This window comes from Leptinotarsa decemlineata, unplaced genomic scaffold (assembly GCF_025532065.1).
Source record: "Leptinotarsa decemlineata unplaced genomic scaffold, Ldec_3_MD MMD2_tig00026282_RagTag_RagTag, whole genome shotgun sequence".
Taxonomy (NCBI): Eukaryota; Metazoa; Arthropoda; class Insecta; order Coleoptera; family Chrysomelidae; genus Leptinotarsa; species Leptinotarsa decemlineata.
This window is the reverse complement of record NW_027412668.1, coordinates 14,268,475-14,292,805: the sequence shown is the minus strand read 5'-3', so window position 1 is coordinate 14,292,805 and position 24,331 is coordinate 14,268,475. Positions and strand designations below refer to the sequence as shown.

General features: G+C 35.9%; 1 protein-coding gene across 2 annotated transcripts in view; it reads left to right on the top strand.

Moving 5' to 3' along the window:
* LOC111517383 (integrin beta-PS) overlaps positions 1 to 24,331 on the top strand; it is a 72,401-nt gene that overhangs the window by 37,615 nt on the left and 10,455 nt on the right. For both annotated transcript variants that reach the window (XM_023173529.2, XM_023173528.2), the window contains exons 4-9: positions 2,270 to 2,560; positions 4,254 to 4,392; positions 6,167 to 6,363; positions 6,629 to 6,792; positions 10,287 to 10,379; positions 13,640 to 14,079. In XM_023173529.2, coding sequence (XP_023029297.2) covers positions 2,270 to 2,560; positions 4,254 to 4,392; positions 6,167 to 6,363; positions 6,629 to 6,792; positions 10,287 to 10,379; positions 13,640 to 14,079 — 1,324 coding nt within the window. The remainder of the gene's footprint in view (positions 1 to 2,269; positions 2,561 to 4,253; positions 4,393 to 6,166; positions 6,364 to 6,628; positions 6,793 to 10,286; positions 10,380 to 13,639; positions 14,080 to 24,331) is intronic.

Genomic DNA, 24,331 nt, shown 5'->3' with positions numbered 1-24,331 from the left:
ATGTTTCATAAACAGAATTTCTACACTTTAGGTGCCACTCTTGCGGGTATGTATCGTCTGGCAAAATTATTGAATGTGATAATTGTATAAAATATATTGGAATGGGAAAAAAGCTATCATAGAATTGTTGTAATGACTTTGTGAGATAATCACAAATATTAGTTGACCCCGTCAGCAACACCCTCACGTTCATATGTATATTATTATTCTGTAATTAATGAGATCATCCTGGAAATTAGACATATGCGGTCTGTTTGAGTGGACCAATAAATAACATTCTATGAAAAAATTAAAAGAAATCATAATCTTCGAAAATGAGATAGAAAATTTTCCCGTTGAAAAAATCGAAGTTGAACAGGAGTTTTCAAAATGTGTGAAGCTCGCTTCAAATTAGAAGAGGAATCACTTCAAGAATTTTTTTAATACCTCACTCGAAGAAAAATCATCAAATTTTTATTCCAATATGAACTGTTTACTGCGGTTTGATATTTTTTTATCTGTAACAAAAAGTATTGCGGCTCAATAACAGCATGGTTGGAGTGAAGATGAATTGATTGAGATACCTTCAATTGCTCCTAAAAATACGTTGACAGTAGAAGGAATGGTTTAACAGTAGTTCAAATTATGGAATGCCTTAGAAAAATTGCGAAATCCGTAACTTAGATGAACATTATATGGAAAATTGCTCAGAATTTCAAATAGAAATGAGTCCAAAAATTTCTTAATTGAACAGAACTTGCCGATAATTCTTGAAAATCCATATTGAAACTAATCAATAGTTTATTGTATGATTTTATTATAAAAGGTTTTACAAAAACCGTTTTTTTTTGTTCGTTGCAACACCATGAAAAGTAATAAAAAAATCACTGCATATTTCACTGCATCATAATTCTCTTCATAAATATATTAAAAATACCTTTAAAATCTCAGAAATCACTTCAAATTCATGTGTCAGAAATGGATGGAATATATAGAATATGATGTTAGTTGAAATCAATGATAACAATGGAATATTCAACATTTCGGCTTTATTGGATGAAGGCAACATAACAACATTGATAGATCCAGCTGTTGCAGGTAAACTATGTGTGAATGATTCAATATTTCCACTATGCTGTAAATTTACAGGAAACATACATCATCATGAAGAGAACTCTCAGATTTATTGATACAAAGTCAGCAAAATAAGAACAATTGTCAACCACCAACGTTGTCACGGGAATGATTTGGATCAGATAATTGAAAAATGTCCTTTCATAAAAGAAATTGATTCCGTTTTGATGGCTCTAGAGAACAAACCTTTTTCATCGTTCAAAATAATACACAGTTGACAGTTCCTCTATCAATTATTCAAACTGATCCAATAACTATCTAGGGTTGACTTTACATGGTATTACACAATTTCCCCGAAATGAAGCTTTAGAACAATTTTCTCCATGTTTTGAAAAAGCAGATGAAACTATGTATAAAACTTTGTAAATATTTATGAAAACCAAAAAGTTTCGTAGTTCCACGAATAGATGGCAGGCAAATTAACGTCTACATTGCAAAAGTTGTACTGGAGTTCACACCATGAAATTTTGAAGACTTCGTAATTGTATTTGCTCGTGTATATTTTTCATGATGATGTTATTGTGTTTGTTGCACTTTGTAATATTATTATACTCATGAGTTCTACTATTAATGGAGCTTTATTTTCGTTACACAAAGAATAATAATCATTTATGTTGTTTGTCGTCTTAGTCAGCGTTCAATATACTATTACGTTTTTCCCCGTGGGTTAACCAATAATTAACTGAACTGAACAATAATCGAACTCAACTTTATTTCACTATTAATATAACAGAACACTTTAACTAAAACTTCAACTATTATTAAAATTTCTATCGCCTTATTGGATCGCTCCGCGTACCGTACTGTCACTTCCACTTGACTGTCCCGATAGGCGCGTGGATTGTGTTTACATGTGGTAATCGAAGGCCGTAGAAAATTCTACGAAAATCCATCGAAGCCGGTGGAATATTCGCCGGGATTCCATCGAAGCCGGGATTCAATAACGTTATTTTTTTAGGGTATGATTCACAACAATAGTTTCATTCATTGCAAATTCAATTTCCAATTTTGTAATCTGATTTTTCAGTTATTCAAGAATATGCATACTTTACAAACTTCAATTGGGTTTTTCAACTGACATTTTTACATTTTCAACATAGTAATATTCGTTGGATGACCCGAATTCGTTGACATTCATTCATTTACCTGTTTTCAGGTTAATAACAGCACAATTACCGCCAACGTGGATGATCTAGATGGTGCACTCGATGCAATTTTGCAAATCTTGGTCTGTGGAAAAAAGATTGGTTGGTCAAGCTTCTCCCGGAAAATAATTATTTTGCCAACTGATAGTCTTTTGCACACAGCTGGAGATGGCAAGTTAGTAGGTGCTGTGCTGAAACCAACTGAAAAATGTATGCTGGATGAAACTGGAAATCATGCTGAACCGTTGAAGTATGATTATCCATCTTTGGAGCAGATCACAATGTTAATGCAACAGAAAAAGGTGAGTGAAATAGTTTGTAACTGAGTTGTGAATTTATTTGAGAATTGTTAAGTTATATATTGCCATGAAAGGATTTTATGAAACTGATACCAAAATATCAAAATTTGTATTGAATTGTATACTTAGTAAACTGTCAACAGGCATGTTGAATCAGATAGTGTGATCTGAATGCAACGGGTAGCATCGTCATATTTCAACCACTACACATAAAACATCATTGGAATACAGAAACCTTCCACATGAATCACTCTACTTATTGGTGAAAACCGTGTGAGAATCCGTTTTGTAGCTTTTGAGTTTATGGCGTTCAGACAGACAAACACATATGCGGCGGGAAACTTGTGCTTTGTGATTTTGTTTTCTATTTTCTTCTGTTGGCTGAGATTCAAAGAGTTCATAGGCTGTACCCCTAACCAATATTCCTGTATATTTTGAAGGTTAAATTGTGAACTATCTCTCTGAAGACCATACAGCGCTTTGAACAATGTTAAAAGGATTCCATAAATGATATTTTCATAAGTGTACCAAGTCAATTTATCAAAGTAGTTGATTTCTATTCATTTCTTTCCCGTAGTTGAACTCAAATGAAGAACGTTTTTTTTAGATGCATACTACTCTGTTTTCTCAAAAATATTCATTTATTCATCAATTTCTATTTTATCTCCTCCAAAGTAGTCCCCCTCCGTTGTAATACATTGATGCACTACGACACGTTAATCGAAGAAAATAGTGAGCAAAAACTTTGATCAAACTTGGCGTGCTTCTTTTGGTTTTGGCTCTTCCATTGGGACAATTGGACTCTGATTTCATGTCATAAACAAATACCAATGATTCGTATCCAGTTAGGACCCTTTTGAGCAAATTTGTAATGCCGTTGATATCAATCAACAATTCCTGAGCGATGCTCTTGCAAGGGTTTTTTTTTTTGTCATCAAGATTCAGCAATTTAGGGACAAACTTCGCAGCCAAATGCTTCATGCCCAAAATTTACAAAAAAAATGCATGGCATGAGCCAATTGATATGCCGACATCCTCTGCAACATCTCTAATAGTGATTTGACGATTCTTCATAACAATTTTCTTCACTTTCTCAATATTTTCATCGGTTGTTGATGTGCTGAGGAGTCCAGAGAGAGCGTTGTCATTCACATCTTTTTGACCTTCGTACCATTTCTGACTCAGAGTACAATCGCCGTATGACACTGTCAATATTCCAAGTGTTTTTGAGCACACAATTCCATATTTTACACAAAATTTGATGCACATTTTTTTTCGATAGCAGAAAATCACCGAACACGCAACAAACTTAACATTCTATAAAGCTGAAACTGTGAACGTATGTTCTAGATGAGTGTATCAACATAAAAAAATTAGAAAAAATATCTAATCGAATGTACGTAGAACGCGTAATTTGTACGTTCGCCTTATTTTTTTGAACAGTGTACGTATAAGCTATGCAGTTCTAGCCATTTATAATATTTCGTGCAAATTTTCCTAGATTAGCTATCTTCATTGAATTTCACTTTCGTTTGAAATTATCCGTCGATTTTAAGGTTATACTATCATTTCTTAAGATTTTCGAATGAATTCAGTGTAACTCGCATATTCCTTTGTAATTTAAAAAGTACCACATATTTCAGCTTATCGAAACCACTCATCTACTGAATCTTCCTATCAATTTGATAATTTCTAGGTCAATATCATTTTTGCAGTGAAGGATGGACCTAAATTCAAATACTACGAGTCACTCAGCAAGTCTTTATTGACGGACCATAGTTTTGTTACAAAATTGGATCCAAATTCTGGGAATATTCTTCAAGTAATAGAGGAAGGTGAGGTATCTCATGAGTTACTTCTACTTACCTTGTTTACCATAGAAAAGAAAAAATTGCATTAGTTCGGATATATGATTTGAATTGATTTTAAATCCCTGAAAAAATCTATAAAAATTAAAAAGATTAGCTGAAAAGTAACAATTATATTAGGCAAAAAACTGAAATTACATTGAAATAAAATACAAACAGCAATTGAAAACTAGACACCTTCCTGAAGCACATCAACAATGTGAGTCTCTCTATCACTTTCACAATGGAGAAGGAAGTCCACAACGAGTTGCCATTCTTAGACGTATTGATGAAGAAGACCGACAATACCGAAAACTCACTCACAAGGGACAGTATCTGAACCAGGAACCCAACCACAATCAATCGACTAAGAGAGAAATCATCAAGAGTCTAGTAGACCGTGCTTTCGGGCTCTGAAATAAAGGAAGGTCTCCAAAAAGGAACTGGGCATCATCAAAAATGACCTTAATCGAAATGGTTATTCCAAAGTGATGGTGGAACAGATTTTGGCTAGAAAACAGCAAGAGCCTCACAAGGAAGAAAAGCCACCACAACCAGTACTAGTACTTCCCTACATCAGAGAATTATTGAGAAGGATAAGAAGAATTGGGTCCAATTATAACATCAGAACTTGCTTCACATCTGGGAACACTATCCGTAGCAGCCTCACGAAAACCAGGCCACCAAACGCGGACTGCGATTCCAAGAATTGCATTTTCCGGATACCCTGCGAGTGCGGAGAATCATACATCGGTGAAACTAGAGGCCATTGAAAGTTCGCATTGCCGAGCACAAGAAATACACACAGCGAGGAGAAACCAGCAAATTAGGAATAGCAGAGCATGTTTGGACTCATCAACATAACATCGAGTAGTCTCAAGCTGAAATCGTGCACAAGGAGGAACACTGGTTTAAGAGAAAATTCAAAGAAGCCGCATTTATGTTTTCTAACAACGCAATTAGCTAAGCTAGCGTAGAAATACGTAACATATGGAAACCTTTAATCAAGCGAAACCCAATCGCAACTACCGCCAAACGGTCAGTTCCCGCTAAAACCGATGAAACTGAGAAAGGGAAGAGGGGATAGGTGAAAGCACTCAAATGACCTATGAATAGTCAGATCTCGGTTCAAAGGGTAAGGGAGCCAGGCTCCAACCTGATTGAAATCAAGACGACGTGCAGGCCAGAACAATTCGAAAGATTAAGGGAGCCAGGCTCCAACCTGTTTAGGCCAAGATCACACGAATAATGCCAGTCGTCACCCAAAGACGATTGTGGATATTAACAATCGAAACATCGTGAAGTAACTTGCCTTGGAATCTTTCAATTTTTAATTTTCATTTCTAGTTAATAATGTTTAATCTTCATTTCTTGTTAATAGTTCAATTTTCAATTGTTACTTATATTTTATTTCATTGTAATTTAAGTAATTTTGCTTAATATAATTGTTAGTTTTCAGCCAATCTTTTTAATTTTCATAGACTCTTTCAGGGATTTCAAATCAATTTATATCATATTAGACAATGGAAGTCCGAACTAATGAAATGCACCACGAAACATTGTCTACCACCTTCAAACACAGAAAAAATTACTTTTAACTTTTCAATAATTCCTTTGAATCCATCATTTTTGCATCAGGAAATCGATGATGAGTAATTTACTCATTATTATTATTATTTCAAAAAGTATTTGCCAGTGAAATTCTTCATTTGAAGCTTTTTATCAACATTTTGATATGAAATTTCATTATATTTTTTCGTAGGTTACTATAACTTCGCAGAGCAAGTGAATTTTTACATCAATACTACAAATCACCCGAATATCAAGGTGGAATTCGAAGCTGACTGTGAAAATAAAGGCCGATTCAACCGAACTTCCTCATGTTATGGAATTAAAGATAAACCTGTAAACTTCAGAGTGACCCTTACGCTCGAAAAACATCCAGAATATTCAGAAAGGGTGAGTTCAATGATAGTTCCAGAACGAGTAGGAACCTTGAGATCTATTAGATAGTTTTGGAACGATACAAAATGTATGATCTCTGTAGTATCAAGGTGGTTTCACTTCAGGGAGAAAGATTACGGTTTATTTCGTTTGTTTTTCTTTTCATTAAAGGAAATATAGTGACCTTTGAGTTTCGAAAATTCTTCTGAGTGCGAGTCAAATCTTGTATTGGCTCATGTATAACCTAAATTGAAAAAAATTGTATGAATTACGATTTTAGGGACAAATGGATACATTATTCGTCGAGGAAAAAAATATTGCAGAGAGACTGGAAGTTTCTATATCGTACGCGGGAATTTGTAAATGTGTGAATAAGTCAAAAGTAGAACACTGCGAGAATGGGGAGATCGATGGATGTGGAGACTGCATCTGCAAACAAGGCTGGTATGTCTTAAGTTCTTCACAGACTGATATTATATAAAGAAGAAGATTTGATTGTCTGTGTGGTTATAATGTCTGAATTCAAAAACTATACAACATATTTCGAAAATTAGTGTTTCACCAATAATACAGCGAGTAACATGGATTGTACTTTATTATTGAGAAAAAAGATATTTCTCGATAATTGCAATGATGTAATAATTAGCATCGTGCGCTTCTAAAATTATTGATTATACATAAAATAATGTACATGTTTATAGTACCCATCATTGCCCAAAAAAGTCCGTACGTTTATGTCCAATCTGGAAGATATAAACTGACATGGTTGGACGGTAGCTGGTCGGTTCGACGAGGGTGCCTTGTTCACTCAAACCGACCGCCGTGTTGGTCGCTGGTTCAAGCCCCAAGCTAAACGATCGATTTTCACTTGCTATCGTCCAACTCGTGTTAGGAATCACACGTTAAAAGGTAAGACCTCGTTAGTCCTTAGCTCGCACAAGTTTCAACTTCTGAGGGTTGTCGTTCATAGGGGTGCGACAGCTGGTTAACGGAAAAGTAGATTTTAAACAAGAATTTTTTTAAATAGGCAGTATAAAGAGAAAACATTTGATTTTTTGTATATTCCGAATACTGGATGGATGACAACTTGTTTTCATGATTTTTTTCGATGACGATCAGTCAAAATTCATCGATATATTTGCAAAGACTACTAGTAAAGACACGCCCGAAGAAGCTATTGTATGACGAAACACGTTTTGCGTTTTTGTAAAATTGTTTAGTGAAAATCTCACAATAAAGTGTTTTTTGAATACGTTAGTAATGGCTAATACCATCAATGGGAATTTGGACGTTCGAATGTTTATCGATCGTCTGAATTCGATATATGTTCCAACAGATTCGGGGATACCTGAAATCGACAGTATCAATTATTATCAATATCAGAGTTTGTCATTTGGAAACGGACGATTGGATACATTTGTTGACAGACACTCTTAGTTCAGAGTATCATGTAACAATTGCTAATACCAAAGTTTGTATTTAGAATATGTCTTCATCAAATGCATGTAATTAACTCTCAGAAAACTGAAGCTAACTATAAAGTTTCACGAAATATTGTGAGGGTATGAAACTCAAAAGGCAGAAATCGATATCTTCAAGTTTTTCAACCTGAATTTCAATTGTAGTATTGAAACTTTGAGGAAAATTTTGAGGCAAATTTTGAGGCATTCATATGGAACGCTTTTGGAATATATTCTTTGAAAGACATTTTTGTGGAGATGTCAATGTTTCTCGCTACTTTTTGGAGTATTTATTCCTCAGAATCTGGGAAATAAACAATGTTGAATCAATAGGGAACCAACTGAAGTTGGATGAAGGGCAAACTGAAAGGTTTGAAAATTTACTGCGTATTATAAACCACTGCAGGGTCGAATAGGCAAAAACTTGTCATATTCTTGAATGTTGTCAAGAAATTAAGTAATCAGTAACAAAAATTAAATTAGATTCCTGGATGCTTTATGTTTCATAAGGGGTTACCTTTTCATTCTCGAAACAAAAAAAAATAAATCACTCAAGCCTCAAACGGAACGAGGTATTTCCTTTAACAAACGTTAAAATAATCCAATGTCTAGGTGTTATTTTCGATAGTACACATTATGTTTTTTGGAAGAGGAAATAGTTATTTTAGAGAAAACCGCGTACACAGAACATTCAGTAGAAAGAGCTATCATGGAAATACAATCATCACAAACCCAACAACAACAAACTATTTGACAACCAACGCCATACCTTACTGGGAAACATCCTGTATGTCTATTCACATAAAGTATCGAATATGACATCTGAACATTTCATCATTTTAACGTTTATCAAAAGAAGTATATCTGTTTCCGATTGAGGCGTCTTTCATACGTGAATTTTTAAGCTTTGGCAGTGGAAAAGGAATCATTTTCCGAAACGTCAACCAAGAGAAGGAAGCTAAGTAAGTGATTTTTTTAAAGATGGTCCAATCTAAGGGCATCATTTTTCAATATAACAGTACTGACTAATTTGACTCTTCATTGGAGAAAGTCGTAAACCACCATATCCTCAAATATTTGGAAGGCTTCAACATCTTGAGCGATTATCAATATAGCTTTCGGAAACGAAGATCAACAGGCGACCTTCTATCATATGTCACCCATATTTGGAATAACGCAATCAAGAAACATGGAGAGTCAAGAGCTGATGCGCTTGATATTTCTAGGGTCTTTGACCGTGTGTGGCATGAGGGTTTACTGGCCAAACTTCGATGCTATGACTTGTCGGATCATTTTTGTGTATGGCTCTTCAGCTTTCTGAAAAAACATTCCCTGCAAGCAGCCGTCGATGGATATCTCTTGAATAATTTCACCATCAACGCTGGTGTTCTCCAGGGATCCATATTGTCTCCAACCCTCTTTTTATCGTATATCAACGACTTACTGGAAAAAACCAGGCATCCAATATATTGGTTTGCTAACGAAAGCACACATGTCTCGTTATTACATTTGGATTCCGGGACAGCAGGTTGAATATCTCAGTGAGAATCTGGAAGTAATCTCGAATTGTGGTGAAAGTAACCAGGTTCAATTCAACGCCACAAAAACCCAGGCATCGGTTTTCTCCAAAATGTCAACTGTCTCCGAACCGGATATAAAAATGTCAGGTCAGACAATTCCGCTTTCTGCTTTGATAAGTTTGTTGGAGGTTAGAACGGACCCCAATGTGTCTTACCACAATCATGTCGCTGAAATTGCAAAAACTGCTTCTCAAAAGCTTGTTCGAACACTGTTTCGAACCAGAAGACTGTACACCTCAGCAACTTTTGATGCTTTATAAAGCTCAGATCAGACCTTCTTTAGAGTATTGTTCTCATGTATGGAGCTCCGCCCCCAAACATACCATGAAGCTGCTGGATTCCATCCATAAAAGAGTCATCTGCGTGATTGGAACCGCTAACATCACGTGCAATCTTGATAGTCTGGAACATCGAAGAAAGGTTAGTTTCTCTTCTATAGATACCTTCACGGAAGGTGTTCAAGTGACATGGCACATTTGATTCCATCAAGAGCGGTACATATTAGAAATACGCGCCGGACTGTGGCTGCTAAACGACTTACTGGAAAAAACCAGGCATCCAATATATTGGTTTGCTAACGAAAGCACACATGTCTCGTTATTACAGTTTACGCTAAACTCAATTCATCTCAAACTTCACTGTTTACGAACTCTTTCATCTGGAGAACGACGTTTATGTGGAATAATTACTACTTTCGCACCGGCACCTTGAGGATTGTCCTGTAGCTTGTGTTTTATCCTTAAAAAAATAAATACACTTCAACAGATTCTCTATCAATTCAGCTTCGTTTATTCTTCAGATTATGATAAGTGGAAACCCAGAAAAGTAGCTAAACACTGGAATAATTATTTCCATCGCACATCCAAAATGCCAAACAATAATCATCACTTTTTTATAGGAAAGGAAAAAACTGTACCGAAGAATGTGATGAAACGACTGTTTCCTGTAGGAAACTCGAGAATGGAAAGTATTCACAATTGTGTAGCGAAAAGTAAGTATCAATAGTGTTATAATCATTAGGAGGGATTAGGCAAGAATGATAAAAATGTTAAGCCATTACATTGTCATATTTACAATTTAAAATCGTGCCGCCTAATAATGACATTTTTGGTTGAGATGCTAGACTCATAAAAGTTAATGACATTGGAAAGGTCACACCATCGAAACGGAAATTTATCAGTTATTGAGCGACCAGTCACACAGTAGAATAATACAACTTTTACTGTGGTGCGGCCATGAAATGTTTATAGAAATCAAATGCGGTTTTTTTTCGATAGACGCGTAATCAGAGGAATACTCATGGGTTAGAATCGACAAAAGAACAGACAAAAATATATCAGCTTTCAGACCATATATCTGTAGACCGCTTAGCTAAGCAAAATGTGGTTTATCTCTTGAACAACTTCGCGTGGGCCCGTTTGATGAGAACAACAGAAAATTAGCAACCATTTCAACTGAGCCGGGGCCATAGGCTAATCAATGATAAGTTTGGCAAATAATGATCACCTCAGAGAAAAACAATCTCTCGCGATTGATCGAGGGAGGTTACAAAAATTATGTACCCGCGATTGCTTGGGGGTTTTTTGGGAGGCAGTCGTCCTAGTGGAGTCGAGCGGAAATTTTGTCAAGCGAGTTTTGTCGAGAGTCGGTCACAGGGAGATAAGGCGAAAACAGTTATCGAGAGCAGGTCAAGTGCCCCAAAAAGGGAGTTGGAATATTGGAAAGCGGGCGGTTGATGCGATTAGAAATATATTTTTGAAGTGATAATTTCTCATGCGAGGGTAAACCGCTTCGTTACCTAACACGTAACGACGCCAGTTTGTCTGGCTTCCCTTTCTCTCACGCATACGTTAGCGGAAGGCAGGCTCCTCCTCTCTCATCTAACATACGATTAGTGTTGTTGTTGACAGTATTATAAAAATCTAATTTTGTGTATGTACATTATTTGTATCATTATTTAATCCTACAAAAGTTACAATCGGCCTATGGTAGCTATAATATATGTACATACACAAAATAATCAATAAAAGATTTTAATAATATCTGTGTGATTGATGACTTGTTTCTTTTGTGGAAATTAATTCATGATCACTTTAATTCAATGAATAAGAACAATTTCGTCTAATTTCCACTAGTTATTTTTTTTATACGATCGGTTTCGGGTTTTTGACCATTATCAAAATTTATACTTCAAGTTTTATTGTTAATAATAGGGTAAAACCCGAAACCGGTCGTACAAATAAAATAACCAGTGGAAATTAGACAAAAGTGTTTTTATTTATTTCATTGAAGTGATTTTATTGATAAATAACCTTTCTTTATATTATCATATTAATACACATAAAATTTGAGTAACAACCTGAGCTTTTCTCAGGGTGAACAATTTCAATATCAAATAGTTCAACTTAGATTAGTTTAAATTATCACTTCTGTCAGGGGTCCCGAGGCTCACATGTTTTTTACTCTGTCGTGAGGGGATCAAAAAGCGTGTGAGTTCGAGCGGGAATCGAGCAGTTCAGTGCGAAAAATAGATATGAATTTTCGTACGCCAAAACAGAGTATAATAGTGTTACACGTGATATCTTGATATCCACGATACACGATATCGTTTTGGATAACCCGCAGGATTAGCCGGGACGAGTTATAAAATCGACTGTGAGTAAACTGTATATGGGTAGTAACCGTTATTTGAATTTTGGAGAATAGTTAGCCAAAAAATCAGTACACAGAGTGGATAAAAAAATTGAGACATAGTTAGGTACAGTCAATCTCGTATATGGTAGGAAATCACGACGAAGGCACCAAATTTGAGTTTTTATCTGAGATTTGATTATTATAATCTTGTTTTTGGTTTCTTTCATTTGGTTTGCTTCTTCATTGTTGAAAATAGTAGTTTATGGATTGGAAACCGGCTTCAATTTCAAAATCTAGGAAGTAATGTCTGCGAATTCTTAAAATCCTTCTCAAATGCAACTGAAAATCTCCTCTTGGTTCAGTTGGCAGAATTCAAGCTCCTTTCGGGATTGCTTTACCATCCAAAATATTTGATGTGGAGAAATTCGCGTCTGGTGACAGCAACTGCCAAATTGAATTAACAAAACAATCCCGGCATAGCGAGAGGATTACAAATGGTTATAGCTAACACATATTGCTACAAATGGTCATGAACAGTAAGTAGTATTGTTACAAATGGTAACAACTAGCAAAATTGTTTTGTTACAAGTGTTTTGTACGATTGGTGGGATATTGTTACAATCTAATTCTTACATTAAGAAGGTTTTCAAACGCTTCAGATTGAAAAATATGCAGTCAATACCAATTTTCCTCAGCTATATAGGTATTTGCCAACTATGATCATTGTCAACCTTTTTAAAAGGTTGGAACTATCATAAACGAATTTGAAAAATCGCAGTTTGAAAAATAATGGACTGGACAATAATGGATCATGAACCCTCAACCACCAAAACTTTGTTTTTTCATTGAAATACATCCAACCAATTTTCCAATTGGACATGTCGTGTCGTATGTGACATCCCATGAATGCTCATACGAGTACAAATAATAAAAACTTACACTAATAATAACCGCATTTTAGTATAAATGATGCATATCCATTAGTGAATAACATTAAAAAAACTAACTCTTCCTGATAACGCTAATTTCATATCGTTTGATGTTCAAAATTTGTTTTCCAGTATTCCGCCAATTGAAACAGTTGAGATAGTTGAGCGTTCTTAGACAGAAACCACATTGATCCTGTAACAAAACGGGAAACTCTAGATCGACTTACTATTTGTCTATCCCAAAATTATTTTCGATTCAATGAAAAGTTCAATTCATGCAGCAAAGATGAGATGATAAGCCAGTCTGTTTTACAATACAAGTAAGCAGTTCGGCAAGTTTGTCGAGTTAGTCAACTCCATTCATTCATAATCAGGGGATGACTGACCATCTCCTGATGATGCTAACTTGTTTAGCGAAACGCGCGTCGAGAGATAGAATACTTGTTCTGGTGAGTGAAAGTTATCTTCAATAGTATAATTTCACGCCAGAGGTTCCAAATTCCACTTATCAAGTCATTGTGATTGCTTTTATTGGTCAAACGTCAATACAGACAGACAGATGAAGATGAAGACAATGACAATGACAATGAAGACAATGAAGACAGACAGATTGAAAAATAGTTTTCATGATTGAAATAATACGAATTGAAAGTATTTAACTTGGTAATTGTTTGATTATTTTCCGTAGTGGTGTATGCGAGTGTGGCAAATGCATATGCAAGGATTCCTATTATCAGGGAAAGTACTGCGAATTCGAATGCCCCCTTCACAAGAACCAAATATGCGGAGGACCTGCACAAGGAGAATGTATCGAGGGAAAATGTATTTGCGAAAGTGGATACGTCGGTGAAACTTGTTCTTGTTCTCTGTCCACTATCGATTGCACCTTCGATGGAACAGTTTGCAGTAACAGGGGAACATGTGAATGCAATCGATGTAAATGTCAAGAAGGTTTCTTTGGAAACTACTGCGAGTCCAACAGAGAGAACAATAACACAATCTGTGAAACCTATGACTCCCCAGTTGAGGATTATGTTGTAGGGAAAAATATCACCGATAATAATGCCGAAGAAAACCATAGTCGAATTAAAATATTTGAACAGAAGGATCTGAAGGAATCCAATTGTGGTGAGTAGATTACGAACGATGGGACATGAATTTTCTATATCTACTTCGTTAAATCAAACTGTACTGCTAACCACAAAGTGCGAAAACGAGGATGAGGAGTAATATTCTTCATAATCGTTTTCAAAATCATTCTGAATCACACTTTCATGAATGTATTCATTAATTTCAAAGCAAATCCTAGAAATGCATCCGTGAAGATGCAGTTTGTTATAGACACTTTGATGAAAATTCTATTGAAAAATGGAGAATGAAAATTTCTGTTTTCTATCACTTTTATTTGAAACTAAAGACACATACATTGATGTAAAAACTGGTAAAAAACATAGAAATTTTCATTATTCATTTTTCATGATGATCTTCTACCACATAGTAACGACTACATGAGTCAATTCATTGAAAATTTTATTTTATTGATTTTATTTTATTAATCAATTTGAGGCACCATAATACTATGCAAGAGTGATTGATGCAGTTGATTATGAAGATCTAACGTAATCAACTTTCTTTTTACCAATTTTTTCCCTTATTCGAAATAAATTTATTCAACTTATACCCAAGAAGGTTCAGGCTTTGCTCCAAAGTATTTTTTTGGAAGAATGGCAGGTGTATTTTACAAGTTTAATATTTGCAATTACAATTGTAACTTCATTTCATTGTTTACTTGCAATAGAATAGGACGATATGTCCCTAGAAAACGATGAAAATGTTGAAGGATAAGAAGTTTTTACGGTACACTCAAGTCATTTGCTCAGCACAATTTCGAAAATTATGGATTTTCCCTCATTTCAACCGATGGAACTCGGGATATAATATTCGGTTAATCACAAAGTGACATGGTTGAGAATATAGTAAAGAAATAAGTTGAAGGACTGGTGAGTCCTAGGAAGCTGAAATTTGGTATAGGTCTTCTTAGGTCTAAAATGCGCCCTAAAAAATGATTTTCAAATTTTCATATGTAAATGCACCCTCTTACTCCCAAGGGGTAAGAGTAAGAGGGGCGTTTACATATGATTTTTAAATATTTCTACTGGGGCGCCAGCCGCGAAGAAAAAAGGAGCGTTCATAAGTCACCTTTTCAGAGGTAAAGCTTTGGACTTGTTCAGGAGCTATCTCTCAAATAGACCGCAAAAAATCAAACTGAAGAATATCCATAGCAAACCCGAAGCAGTAACGTATGGTGTCCTCAAGAAACCCTACTAGTACCGATCCTATTTAACATGTATTCAAATGATTTATTTGAAGTCGATACCGAAGGATAAATAATCACGTATGCACATGATACAGCAATCTTCTACTCAGCCCAAGAATGGAATACTCTGAAAGAACTAGTAGAAAGAGATCTGTATGGAATTAAATCATGGTTTCAAAGTCGATTGCTGACCATAAATCCTAGCGAACCATTGTTTCTTCCATTATCCAATAATATATCCACTTTGCCGTCCTTCACTACTTTAAAAAATTCTGACGATTTTTCAATAGAATCCACATTTGAATTTAAATATCTAGGTGTGATTATTCCCAGTCACCTAAAGTGGAATGAGCATGTCGCGTATGTGATCAAAAAACTACAATTTCTTAATTTACAAACTGAAAAACCTCAGATATATTTTGAAAAAAATCCAACTGAAAACAGTATATGATGCATTAGTGGAATCGCATATAGCTTATGGAACAGTAGTTTGGGGGAGCAGTCGAAAAAACTATTATTAATAATTCAGTAATTGTACAGTAAAAAATTATGAAAATTTTATTCTGTAAAACAATCCCATACTTCTCAGATCTTTCATACTCTGGAACTGAAATCTTAGACCCGAGACAGTTTTTTTTCATTTGAAAGTTGAACAGCATAAAATTAAATCCACTCTGATAACTAATGAACACCACTATAACACAGACCCTATAAGATACTTATACTACACTATAGAACACTATAAGACAGAAACACAATTCTTACTTGCCTCCTCCAGCTTTAAAGTGTATTGGGCAGAAGAATTTTAAATTTTTGGACCCGAAACTCTACGGGCGCCTTCCGCAATACAGGGTGTAACTGAATAAGTGTAAAACATTAAAGGAGGTGATTCCTCATCGAAAAAAAGATAGGATCTTTCATATGAAGGAATTTCATTGGAGCATCCCTTGTTAAGAAACAGCTCCTTAAAGGGGGTACATAAAATTTGTATAACAATTTTTTTCACAAGCACTAAAAAAGTAACAATATTGAAATCAACCTGACGTTTTGTACTAACAAAAAGACACTTAGCCGGAAATTTATTTGGTTTACCCCATGGTTGTAAGGGGTGGAAAACGCAACCCCTAAAATTTATTTCCAATGTAGTTTTTTGTCTTATGATTTGTTTACCATTTGAAAAGTGATTTCCGATAGCCTGTTTCATTCTAAACAAAAAATGTTTCTTGGGTTTTTTGCCCAAAATAAACCAGTTCGCAGCAAAAAAATAGTTTACGAACAACTACAGAGATACATCGTTATAAATGCGAAAAAACGAAACAAATCTATCTAATAGGTCGCTATTAGTGACAATTAAATTGGTATGACGCTGTCAGTTTGTGGATTTTCGAAATTGAATTAATACTAATTGTGTGTTGTTGTTCTGTTCTTAATTTGTTACTTTAATAATTCACTTGTTATTAAAATGGCATACACAAATGAGGAAATGGCTGATATGCATTACGTTTACGGTCTGTCGCAGGGGAATTGGTTAGAAGCTTCTAGAAGATATGCTGAAATGTATCCTCAACGGCAGCATCCTTCACATAGAATATTTTCTCGACTTCATCAACGATTATGAGAATATGGTTCATTCGACAGAAGAACGCAGGATTGTGGTCGCCATCGAGAAATACGAACACCACAGCTTGAGGAAGCAGTTCTTAATTTGATTAAAGAACAAACAACCTACTACCAGTACTAGAAAGATTGCTTTCCAGCTAAATGTTGATCATATGACGGTATTTCGAATTTTAAAGAAACAACTCTTATACCCTTACCATCTGCAACGAGTACAGGCACTGTTACCGCGAGACTTTCCGAACCGTCTTGAATTTTGCAATTGGATGCTGGAAATGATTAGAAGAAATTGTGACTTTCTGAAGAAGATAGAATTCACAGACGAATGTAGTTTTTCTTGGGACAAGATTTAATTTTCATCATTACCATATCTGAGCTGATGAAAACCCTCACGCTATTGTCGAAACTAACCATCAAGATTAAATGGTGAGGCATACGTTCAATTTTTAAGAGAAGTGCATCCAGTACACCCGGAGGAAGTTCCTTTGGACGTCAGAAGGGATATGTTTTTTATGCATGATGGAGCTCCCGCCCATTTTATTCAAGTAGCACGTCAGCATTTAACTGAAACATATGCAAATCAGTAGATAGGTCGAGGAGGAACACAGAAGTGGCCCGCTCGATCCCCGGATCTCAATCCTCTCGATTTCTCCATTTGGGGCCATCTACAGCATTTGGTTTATCGTACTCCTGTTCGCGATGTAGAGGACTTAAAAAATCGATGCGTGCAGGGTAATCAGAGAGACTCCAGGAATATTTGAGCGAATACGTGGCTCAATGCGCCGACGTCTAGACGCATTCGTAATGTCTGAAGGTAGACATACTGAACATTTACTATGATTTCTACATGTTGTGTGTTTTGTTATTAATAAATTAGTTTTGTTTATTACCCTTTAATCGTTCAATGCAGATACTAACTACAAAATGACAATAAATCCTCTTCGCACTTATGACGATGTATCTCTGTAGTTGTTCGTACAATAATTTTTTGTTGCGAACTGGTTTATTTTGGGCAAAAAACCCAAGAGACATTTTTTGTTTAGAATGAAACAGGCTATCGGAAATGAATTTTCAAATGGTAAACAAATAATAAGATTATAATAAATTAAAATAGATCCTATTTGTATGTGTGTGCCACCATGTATATTCACATTGTACCTACCACTTTTTATATATATGTTTTTGTTGAATGGTATGTTTAATTCCTCAAAATAAACAGTTGTTAAAATGGAATCGTAGAATCATTACATGGCGCTGCGAACAGGATTAAAAAATATAATAAATTGTGTGAATTTTAAACGTTGTGAAAAATAAGTTATGGCTGATTATCGAGGTATTGCGCCACTTGACATGAGTGGAAATGTTTCGGAGAAGTGGAATTTTTGTATAAAAAAGTTCAAAAATTATCTAAAGGCAGCAGAGTTAGATAGAAAAAAGGAAGATCTGCAATGTGCTCAATTACTGCAATACATTGGTGATGAAGGATTGCACATTTATAATACTTTTCAATTTTCGGATGGTGAAACAGATAAAATTGAACCTTTGATAAAAAAGTTTCCAGAGCATTTTCAACCGAAAAAAAAATCTTACGTTTGAAAGATACAAATTCATCAATAGGAAGCAATCTGAGGGAGAAACAGTACAACAATATGTAACGGAACTTAAGAATAGGGCAAAAAACTGTGAGTTGGGAGACATAGAAGAAAGTTTAACGTGTTCAGTGTTAATAAGTGGACTAATTTCGGTTGAGTTGAAACAACGATTATTAGAAGATGATGAATTGGAACTGAAAAAGGCAGTTCAAATATGTTTGTCGGTTGAGGAGTCCAAAAAACAAGAGAAAGAGATGGCAGGAGAAAGAACAGTGTGTAGTATACAAAAACATTCAAGAATTTTTCAAGGAACGCGAAAATTTAATACGTATCAGCACCAGACAAGGCAGCAATCAAGTGAATGTCCAAATCAACACCAGGTAGCGGGCTCGTCAGGTCAGTCATTCAGGCAGCAGAGATCTGAAGTACCAAGCCAGATGAAAGGTCTCTGTTATAGGTGTGGCTCACAACACATGAGAGGTAAAAACTGTCCGGCTACTGGTAAACAATGCAGTTTCTGTGGTAAGTTTAATCATTTCCACAAAATGTGTCGCCAGCGGAATATTCATTTGGTTCATTCTGAGAACTGTAATATGGAGGAGGCTGATGACATAGGTGAAAACTTATCTCAAAATAGAGTATTTATTGGAATGGTAAATGACACATCTGAGATTCGGTGTCAACAATGGAAAGTAGAAATTTTTGTAAATAAAGTAGCCTAGGGGGACTAGTAGCCTAGGGAGACTATATTAGTTACATTGGAAATAAATTTTAGGGGTTGCGTTTTCCACCCCTTACAAAAATGGGGTAAACCAAATAAATTACTGGCTAAGTGTCTTTTTGGTAGTACAAAACGTCAGGTTAGTTTCAATATTGTAACTCTTTCAGTGCTTGTGAAAGAAATTGTTATACAAATTTTATGTACCCCCTTTAAGGGGCTGTATCTTAACAAGGGATGCTCCAATGATGTTTCTTTATATGAAAGATCCTATCTTTTTTCCGATGAGGAATCACCTCCTTAAATGTTTTACACTTATTCAGTTACACCCTGTATATCTCAGAAATTAATAATATCGAACAATTCAAAAAAGAGTTCAAAGGTTATATCAACTCGAGTTCGAGGGTTGATATACATCTACAAATCGAAAACCCCTTCATGATATAGTACTCCGGTCCCTACTGATTCTGTATCTGTAGAGTAGGGAGGGTGAGTGTAGAACCACAGCACTTAGGCTACATGTGACCCATTGTACATCCTCCCGAAGAGTTGTCCTCATCGTCCATTCTGCCCTTTTCAGGAAGGTGGACAGGTCACTAGGAGACATCTCCTTTATATCGGCAGGTGAAGGCCAAGGCTCGCCGAACACACACTCTCTTTGGCAACATTGAGGTGTCTCACGGCGGCCTTCGTGGAGGTTTTGGAAGATGCAGCGACATTACTGTCGTTGCGCAGCTTCTTCAGCCTTCTTGGGATTCCCCCCGTGGAGGTGCTCAAGTGGGCGGTTTCCTGTAGGGGCAGCTGGTTCCTTGCCGTTATTCAAGGCGGAGCTCTTGGCGCCCGCCGCAGGAAGTGCCCTGGCTGATGGAGGTGGAGTGGGGGAGGAGGAGGTCCCTTCTGATTGTAAACCTATTCCATAATATATATTTTCTGAGATATATTGCATTGTCCATACATGTGTTAATATGTGAAAATTACTCTCTAAAACACTAGTTAGGGGGAAGTCCCCTAGTGATGGACAGCTAAGGTTTTCAGAAAATAAAATAAAAACTACTTCGAGGAATGTAACTTTATTTATACAGGGTGTCCCTGGACTTCCTCTTTTCCTCTCGGGAATGTATAGATGGGGTCAAAATATCACCAGTACTTCATATAACTTTTTTTCCTAAAAGTCTTCGTAACCAAGTTACGGGCCCTCGAAGTTACAAAATGAAAAATGCTTTTCTTTGATAACTTTTCAAGTGAATATTCAAAATCATCCAAATTTTGGTAATTGACTAAACAAATGAATTTCGTCGATGAGCTTTCATGCAGGAGTCAGTTGTTTTGCTACAAAGTCAGGAACGGACTACCCCCGATGGTCCACACCCCAAAACTTTGAAATGACAGATATTTTTCAATATTTTTCAACAAAATAAGGTTACTTGGACAATTTTATGAATAAAAGTACTCGTGTGGAAAGTCGATCGGAGCAACGAGTCTTGATAAAAATGTAGTTCTACTCGACGACATCAAACCCGCTCGTCCACCATTAATTGAAATGAATAATTATCAAAGCAGAAATAATAATGATAACGTTAATTCAACAACATTCATAACAGGAATGATACAAAGTATGCTAAAATGAAGTCGTAAACAAAAAGTACAGTACCTATATGGAAGTTTAAGTCACAGTTGTGATAGCAGATATTTTTTCAAAAGAAATATCAAGTTCTGTAGATTCGTGGTGTTTTTAAACTAACAAGCTACTCTACTATGAAATATCGAATTCATTCCATATTTTGTATGTACATAATACGTGTGGAATAAACACGTTTCGTGTTGATCAGTTATCTGAATCTCATGAAACTCAACATTCGAATGTTTCAAATTCTTCTTCACAGCTAAACTGTTGAGGAGTTTCACTGATAATTATAATTTTATGGGAGAAATTCTTTAACACGAATCTAAATTTAGCTGAAAAAACGCACATCGGAAAAAATATTTACTATACTAATAAAAAGCAAACGAATGAACTACAAAAACGGCTGCACATGATCAGGTGAAAAATATCCAGGGAATAATTATGTTCCATTTCTTTCACAGATGTTGACAAAAAAACCTTTTAGAAAGTTTTGATAAAAAATGAGAAACTGGAATGCGATTTTGTTTTGTTGAGTGGTGCGTTGTCATATGACTATCATTGTATTGTCAATATTCTATAGGATATTTTGAATTTTTATGGCCGAACAGTTTACATTCAATGAATATGCAGATATGCATGTATTTTATGGACGAGCATTTTGTAATGCTGCAGAAGCTCGTCGTCTGTATTCCGAGCATTTTCCCAATCGAACGGTACCGTCAAGAGAAACATTCGAGCGTGTCGATCGCAGCTTGAGGGAGACAGGTATGTAATAATTGATAATTGATTTGAGCACGTTGTTTTATTTCGATATTATTGTAGGTACAGTTTTGCCAAAACGAGGTGGTGAGGGCGCTCCTAGGACTGTACGTACCGTTGTATTGGAGGAAAATATTTTGGAAGCCGTCGCTGATGATCCTTCAATGAGCATCAGAAATCTATCAGAACAGTTCCATACATCCAAGTCCACTATTCATAGAATAATTAGGGAACAACTGCTCCACCCATTTCACATCCAGAAGGTACATGCCATGACACCTCAAGATTTTCCAGCACGACTGGAATATGCCAATTGGTTCATGGATAGGCAAAGAGAGGATATGACTTTTATTAATCGAGTTTTATTCACTGATGAAGCAGGTTTCAGTAGAGATGGAGTTATCAACTCTCATAATCTCCATATATGGGCCGAAGAAAATCCCCATGGGATATTGCAAACCAAACACCAACGGAAATTCAACGTGAATGTTTGGGCTGGTATCATGGGAAACCATCTTATAGGACCATTCGTTCTACAGGACCGATTGAATGGAGAACGTTATTTGGAGTTCATTCAGAACGATTTGAATGGACTTTTGGAACATGTTCCATTGCAAACTCGAAGAGATATGTGGTTTATGCATGATGGCGGTCCTCCTCATTTTAGTTTGATTGTGCGTGACCATCTAAACCATATTTTCCACAATAGATGGATTGGTAGAGGTGGGCCATATTCATGGCCATCGCGGTCACCGGATTTAAATCCATTGGATTTCTTTCTGTGGGGGCATCTAAAAAGCCTTGTTTACGCTACACCTATTCACACAAGAGATGCATTGTTGAATAGAATAACATTACATTGTGAAGCCATACGAAACGACCCTGGAATGCTATTTCAAGTACAGAGAGGGTGTCTTCGCAGACTAAGAAAATGTATAGAGAGAGAAGGTGGTCATATCGAGCAGTTTCTGTAGCGGATTTTTCATTTCTGTTTTATCTTGAGGCTCTTGAGTTTCGTTAGTTAAACGTGTTTGCATTATAAACATTCGTTATGAACATTGTACCTATCATTTCCATTTTCCTTAAAAACTAATATTTTCGAATAATGGTAGACATCTCAGGATAAATGTTGTTGAATTAACGTTATCATTATTATTTCTGCTTTGATAATTATTCATTTCAAATAATGGTGGACGAGCGGGTTTGATGTCGTCGAGTGAAACTACATTTTTATCAAGACTCGTTGCTCCGATCGACTTTCCACACGAGTACTTTTATTCATAAAATTGTCCAAGTAACCTTAATTTGTTGAAAAATATTGAAAAATATCTGTCATTTCAAAGTTTTGGGGTGTGGACCATCGGGGGTAGTCCGTTCCTGACTTTGTAGCAAAACAACTGACTCCTGCATGAAAGCTCATCGAAGGAATTCATTTGTTTAGTCAATTACCAAAATTTGGATGATTTTGAATATTCACTTGAAAAGTTATCAAAGAAAAACATTTTTCATTTTGTTACTTCGAGGGCCCGTTACTTGGTAACGAAGGATTTTAGGAAAAAAAGTTATATGAAGTACTGGAGATATTTTAACCCCATCTATACATTCCCGAGAGGAAAAGAGGAAGTCCAGGGACACCCTGTATATTAGTCAAGTCAACCAATTATAAAATCAAAATCAATTAACATAAATAAACCTTTTGCTTGAATATATTCAGGAACTTCAATTAAGTTTTGGTACAAAGAATAAAAATTTTTTGGCACTGGCACCTAGTACCGGACGGACTCAACTTCGAACCCCTAGCGCCGGACACTATTGAAACGCCGTGCATCGGTGGCATATATACACATCTTTACATTCAGGAATGCCGGCACATGCTTCATGAGCCCACTCTTGACAACTAGAGCATTATATCTAGTCTTCGTCGTGGTCCTCTAAGCACACTACGCACACTACATATTTGAGTTAATGGTTCCTTTTTCTTTGTTTCATGTCGAGTTTTTCCTTTTGCCTTCACATCTTTGGTTCGTTGCTCCTTCTCTTCTTCTGCTGTTTTGAACTTGGATCCCATTCTTTTCTTTTTTCCTTAATGTTTTTTTATTCTATTTTTCTTCAGCAGCAATTTTGTAGGGTGATGATGTTAGAATTTCGCTTCTTCCACTTTTTCTCTTCCGAACTGCTAGTGTTTTTATGGCAGCATCCGACAATGGTGACAAATTATGGGCAATCTGAACAATGTCTGGATCAAACCTCGTTGACGGCTTGGGACGGCTGATTATTGGTTCGTTGGAACGTTGTGTATCGCAGGACGTCACGAAAACTTTCCATTTTCCTTTGTTTTTCATCTCTTCCATTTCGATTTATCTCCGTTCTTCTATTCTCTGAAACAACTTATAATAACTATAATCATTAAATATAAATGCTTAGTAGAAAAAACAACTTGTAAACTGTCCGGTGTTGAGGGACATTTTTGTGTCCGGTACTAGGGGACACAGGATCCCCAACATTACGTGTTTTACACTGAAACTGTTTAGAAAATCAATAAAAACTGTCATTGTTGATGAATACACCAGCCTTGTTGGCAATGAAGAGAAACACTTGAACACAAAACTGTAGCAGTAATACTTACTTAAAATTTTTGCGACGCAGTGCTCTTTCGCCAAAAACAGCAATCAACTGCTCCCAACGAGACTTTTCACGTCACTGGCCAACTGCGTCCCGTGTGCATTTTTACGTTTCCTACACCGTGAACGTTA